This window comes from Pipistrellus kuhlii, unplaced genomic scaffold (genome assembly GCF_014108245.1).
Source record: "Pipistrellus kuhlii isolate mPipKuh1 unplaced genomic scaffold, mPipKuh1.p scaffold_m20_p_22, whole genome shotgun sequence".
Lineage (NCBI taxonomy): Eukaryota > Metazoa > Chordata > Mammalia > Chiroptera > Vespertilionidae > Pipistrellus > Pipistrellus kuhlii.
Genome location: NW_023425521.1, coordinates 8320367 through 8326366, shown reverse-complemented (window position 1 = coordinate 8326366; position 6000 = coordinate 8320367). Strand labels below are relative to the sequence as shown.

At 57.3% G+C, this 6000-nt stretch overlaps 1 protein-coding gene across 6 annotated transcripts in view; it reads right to left on the bottom strand.

Annotated features, from left to right (window-relative positions):
- Positions 1 to 508: 508 nt before the first annotated feature.
- ERN1 (endoplasmic reticulum to nucleus signaling 1) overlaps positions 509 to 6000 on the bottom strand; it is a 61024-nt gene continuing 55532 nt past the window's right edge. For all 6 annotated transcript variants that reach the window (XM_036451071.2, XM_036451073.2, XM_036451072.2 and 3 more), the window contains 5 exons: positions 4710 to 4857; positions 3637 to 3764; positions 2614 to 2737; positions 2205 to 2272; positions 509 to 1513 (listed from right to left, as the gene is read on the bottom strand). In XM_036451071.2, coding sequence (XP_036306964.1) covers positions 1262 to 1513; positions 2205 to 2272; positions 2614 to 2737; positions 3637 to 3764; positions 4710 to 4857 — 720 coding nt within the window. In that variant the 3' untranslated portion in view covers positions 509 to 1261. The remainder of the gene's footprint in view (positions 1514 to 2204; positions 2273 to 2613; positions 2738 to 3636; positions 3765 to 4709; positions 4858 to 6000) is intronic.

The following is a 6000-nucleotide window of genomic DNA, read 5'->3' as shown; positions in this document are numbered from 1 at the left end:
CCGTCAGCCAGTGAACGCCACGGCCACACGCGCGCTCCCCGCGGAGTCTCCGCGTCCACAGGACGGAACCGCACGCACGCTCCCGGCCGGAGCACGTGCACAGGAAACACTTCCTCACGTGGTACCCTCACTGCATGCAACCACTAAGGCTCTCGGTGGAGAAAAGACAGCAACTGACTAAAACGAAAATTAAAAATTACATTAAATGGCATCGGCGGTTTAGGGAATATCACTTTGAGGACGGCCTGTGTGCATAGTGACGCGGTAATGCTTGTAGAACGTTCTGAATACGAACACTCTTCCTGGCCGAGGGGGGGCGGGGTACCACACACAACAGATGTATTGCATGTTTTCATGAGCAAGCTTCACGTGACGCTTAGCTCACAGGTGCTAATGTAGCGTTCTACAGTGTGATCAAACTATAAAGTTATTAAAATCTGCCAAGAGAAACAGAAAGTCCTGCCCACGAGGTACGCGGGGAGCCTGGCCTTGGCCACCAAGCCCCCGGCCATCCCGCTGGCTCCAGGGACAGAGAGGCCTCACCGTCTGCCCTCTGAGTGGCCAGGTAGGCCCCTGACCCTCCGGTCCCGAAGGCCTGTCCCTGCCTGGGTCCTTGTGGCCAGGGAAGTATCACTTCTTGCTCCTAGACGCTCCTAAACATCTCTAAATGGTCCAGGCCACAAAGCCACCATAAGCCACCACGGAGGCCGCAGCTGCCTGGGAACTGAGCGTCCTCTCCATTTCCGACACCGGCGGCCATGGCCTCCCTTTCCAGCGTGCGCCGACCTTCCCGACACCACACCCACTGCCCCGGGCAGCACCGGTCCAGGGACCTGGGATGCGTGGGTGCTGTGCTCGGTGACCAGTGGCCTCCGTCCCTCCGTCGGCGCCCCTCAGCCTGCCGGCCGGGGAGAGCAGCCCCGGGGCCCCGCACCCAGGCAGAGCTTAGGATTTCTTCCTCCCGCTTCCTTCCAGGCCTACAGGCTGATGTCGAACATGAAACTTAAAAAGAAACATGTCTGAAGCCAGTCTATCCAGGAGGAGGTGGAGACGCTCTGCTGCTCCCTTCCTACAGCTGTTCCCTGGGGTGAAGCTTTCACCCCGTCTTCCCAGCTTCCTGCAGGTCAGGAGGGGTCACCTCTCCCGTCTAGGGTCAGACCCTCCTCCGCCAGCTGCAGAGCAGGCGGCTCAAGGCACTGGTTTGGGAGCCTGGTCTTCTTGCTAAGCATGGCCTCAGGCTCTGATTGCAGCCATGGGGCGCTCAGTCACAGCTGGGGCCACAGGACGGAGTCCGGTCTGACTCGGTGGCGTCCGGAGTCGCGGGGGCCCGGGGCCCGGGGGGCGGGTGGAAGTAGTAGGGCTGGAAGAGCCTCTCGTGGCTGCACAGCTCCATGGCCCGGTAGGTGTGGGAGAGCAGGTGGGGGAAGCGCGACGTGAAGTAGCACACGAAGTCGTCGGGGAGGGAGCCCAGGGTCTCCCGCACCTCCACGGGGAGCTCCCGGTAGTGGTGCTTCTGCAAACGGGGCGGACACAGAAAGGGCGGTCAGTTAGAGCCCAAGAAACGCTGGCCAGAGATCCTTCTATTTCTCAAGGAAGAAAATGTTAACTACTTCTCTGCAAAGGAAAGGGGGAAGTTCTAAGCGGCCCACCATCCGTCCCGCTCACCATGGCTGCCTCCCCTCGCTCGGAGGAGATCGGAGCTGAGCAAGGCCCCACATGGGGACCTAGCGAGGCCCCTGGCAGCCTCCAGCGGAATAAAGGCGCCTGGAACTGAAGTGTCTGCCCCAAGGGGCTTGGAGGCCTCGTCTGGGCCTGGCCCTGTTTGAAGACTGCTCAGGGCCAGATACTCGGGTCCCTCCGGAGAACAAGGGGGCCCTGCCCCAGGGCCCTGGAGACAGGCCGGTGCGGGAAGTGCCCAGAGGGTCCTGTAGGGGTTGATATGGTGCTGGATTGGGCAGGCAGCGGGCACCGCACAGTCAGCGGAGACCACAAAGGACGCCAGCAGCAGAGTCTGCTTCCCAGGCAGGCTGCTCACCTCAAGGTCCCCGAAGACAAAGCCCGTCTACGGGAAGCAAGCCCCTACTTTGCCAGGTCTGGCTAAGGCCGCCCAGCTCTGCGAGGTCAAAATCCCAGGCCGGGTGAAAGGATGCGGAGAGAACGGACAGGAGGAGAGGGTGGCTGAGTGGCTGGTTCGCAGCCCTCACCTTGTTTCTCATAGCTCGGAGGAGATCTCTGACGGAGCCACCTTTGTAGGTTCTGAATTTACGCAGATCTAGGAAAAAGACAAGCAATGCAACGTTAACGAACACTTTTCACAAGAAAACAATTCCTGAGGCTCCTGGGGACTAAGCGATCGGACTGAAACAACATAACTGCACTCTGATCGAACCCGGGCCTGCCAGTCTGCATCCCACCGGCCGCTCACACCATGACCAGAGGCAAGCACCACCCACCACAGACCTGTCACCCAGACAACAGTGAAACACACCCGTCAACGGTCTGACATGTCGCTAAACCACAGAAAGCCTCCACCCAGCATGTGGTGCATGGAGCCTAACAGCCCGGGGCTGCCGCTCCCGTTTGTTCTCAGCACTCTGGAACATCTGTGCTCACCTGTCTGGAGCGGGACGGTGATGTTCTCCCTCCAGTCCATCTTCACCACGGCTCGCCCGCCTCTCTCCAGCTGCTTCACGATCGGGCCGTCCAGGGACTCCTTCTCTATCCGGTCACTCACGTCCTGTAGGGAGACGAGGGCCGCAGATGGAAGCCGAGTGCTGGAGGATCGCCACCCAGGCAGAGCAGTCACTGTCTCCGGAGTCCTGAGCGGGGCTGAAGCCGGCCTCCAGGCTGGGCAGCTGGACTTCTGCCTCCCCCACCCCCGTGAGGTAACTTTCCCCTGGGAGTGGCCATGTCTGTTGCTCACTGCAGAGAGGCCCACACGGTCTGTCTCCACGACAGAGCGATGACACAGATCCCACCTGAGCACCTCACCTGCATTGAAACACATCACCTTCCCCAAAGCCACCTGGCAGCACCAGGAGGCCGCAAAATAGCCAGACTTCTAAAGGAGTTCATGTCCACTGATCCTGTCATTTACCTCTCAGAATCTATCCTAAGAGCCGTGCAAACGAATAAACCAAAACCCAATATAAGGAGATGTTTGTATCTGCGAAACTCGAATGAAATTATATGATGCTGAGGTTTGTTTCAAAATATTTTCCAGGTGGAGTGGAGAGAGGGCCAAGCTAAGTTAACAATGGCTGGACCCGGCTGATGGCTAACTGGGAGTTCATTATCATATTCCCTCTACTCTTTATGCATCTGAAAGCTGCTATAACATAAAGTTTTTAAATGATGGCACACACATATGATAGGATGCAACAGTCATTAGAACTTTAGAGACTTAACATAAAAAAATATTTAAAATAGTATATATAGTAAAAAAAAAAAAAAGCAAGCTACAAAACTGTATATATAGCTTGATCCTGATCACACTTTAATTTTATGAAGAAAATATATTAAGAGGCCAGGCCGGGTGGCCTCTAGGTACGGGGTCGGGGTCATGTGTCTCATTCCTTGTCTGCTGCCCTCTCAGCGCCCGGCGAGGCCGCCTCGGTCTGGGCAGGGCAGGCCCACCTGGAAGAACTGCAGCTGCTTCTCGAGGCTCCAGAAGAAGGGGTGCTTCAGCACGTGCTTCGCGGACGGGCGCTTCTGGGGGTCCATGGAGATCATCTTCTCGATCAGCTCCCGGGCGATGACGTCCTCTGCAGGACAAGCACAGGCCGAACACATCACCACCAGCCCAGCGTCACAGGGGACCACCCACCTGAACCGGCCGCACGCCCTCAGACTCAAGGCTCCATGGACAGGAGTCGGTCTGTAACGTAATGAAGAGCTTGCCCGGGAATCGGCAGCGGGTAAGGAGAGTCCTCATCACAGAGTGCGAAAAGGGCTGGAAATACCCGTTCAGAGGCTCGGTGACGGCTGTGCCCCTACTCTGAACTGGGGGCCATAAGGATGATGCCCGGCTGAACACGGGTCGACACGCAGAGTCAAGGTGAAGCTAAGAATCGAGCATGTTGCGAAATAATATGTACCTATGCACATATGTCTAGATAGATGACCAGAATAATATTAATATATACAAAGGTGTCATCAGCAGTCATTCATCACCATATAATGGAGTTTCTCAACAGGGAACAAGGGAAATTAATCCATAAGCAAAAAGCTAAGTTAGTTTTTAATTTTAAGAAGTTAAAGGCTTTTTTAAGAACTGGGTGTTGTGGGTGAATAACAACACAGAAAGGCCTGAGGCCAGGAAGACTTGCTGCACCCACGCCTGGAAGTGAGGACCCAGCCTGCCTGTCCCGCCTGCAGCCACTGGCCATGCTGACCATGGGCACAGGCCAGAGCCAGTCCAGCGTATGGCGCATGGGATGCATGTCCTTCTAAATATCAGTGTGGGAAAGACCTCAGATTATATAACCCTCACCGGTCCCGAGCCGGAGAACACAGGTCCCCACGGTAACTGGGGGACCTGACGGAAACCAAGCTTCTTGGCTCTCGAAGGATGTGCAGCAGGAACAGCCCCTCCAGCCACAGGGGCCGGGGAGGACCCCTGGGCACAGAGCTGGCACCACCCAGCGCGGGGGCGGCCGGCAGCTGAGGAGCGGCTCCTTCCCCGCGCGCCCTGCCCGCGGCCCGCTCACCGTGCTTCTCGGGCTGCAGGCAGTTGAGGCTGTAGGCGCCCAGGAGGATGTTGGCCTGTCGCTGCAGGGACTTGCCGAAGGGGTGGCTGCCCTCAGAAACCACGTAGTAGAACACGCAGCCCGCGGAGAAGATGTCCACCGTGTAGGTCTGGAAAGAAGCGCGGGTGTGAAGCCTCCTGGGAGCCCCTCCCCAGCAGCAGGGGAGTGTGGCTGCCTCTTCCTCCATGTCCTGGAGGACGGGGTGACGTCTGGGGATTGCTGGGAGCAGTGCTGGGCCCCTGTGGGGGCCGCTCGGGTGGCGTGTTCATCTTGAGACATGGACTCTGGGGCCGACTTCCGGGAGCCGGCTCTGCCACCGGCCAGCCGGAAGCCCGGCGGCTGCTCTGTGCCTCATGTCCTCCAACGGAAAAAGGAGAGAACATGCAATGCCCCTCAGGTGGTTATGAAGATTAAGGGCACTGATATGTGAAAACTCACCTAGACTAGTGTGTGGCCCCAGGAAGCTCCCCCCTAGCCCTCAGCTACTCTTTACCAGGCCAGCAGGGGGCTCCTTGGAGGTGGGGATTTCTGTGCCTTTGCTGCCCGGTGTGCTCCCGGGGCCTGCTTACGTTAGGCTTTAAAACATAGCTAATAAAGGAATAAAACATTTGCTGCTTCAAAAACAGTCCCAGAGAGAAACTATGTGACAGCTTTTCCAGGCGTAAACTGATGTCGCTTACGCCTCTCACTTATGCCACAAACTCTGTGTCTGGGGGACTTTTGGAAACATTAATGTGGTTTCCAGCCTGCGCTACTTGGATGTAACACTAGGTGGCTCCAGAGCATGGCCTGCGGCCAGGTTGCCCACTGAGATTCTCCAGCAGACACGGGAGGACCAGGGAGAGAAACCCAGAAGCCGTCACCTTCCACTCTGGGGAAAATACTCCTGTAACGACAATGACCTGTCGTCCACTCTCAGCACAGCCCTACGAGGTGAGCACAGCGAATGTGGGCAGAGAGGTCCAATGGGGACCAGGACAAGCTTGTCCTATTCAAGGACGAGACTCAGGTCTTCCAATTCCCAGGCCCCACCATCTTTGTCTCATCAGGATTGTCCTCACGTGGGAGACAGATTCAGCACAGAGGAGCAAGTCCACCACAGCTGAAGCTCTCACCTGTCGCTTCACCTGCTCGGTATCATTCAAGCTCCCCATCTGCCACAATCTGCGCTGCCTGGCACCCCCATACACTCAACACTGATGCCGGGGCCTCTTGTCCTACACGCCTGGGTGCCCTGCTCCCACCAGCTCAT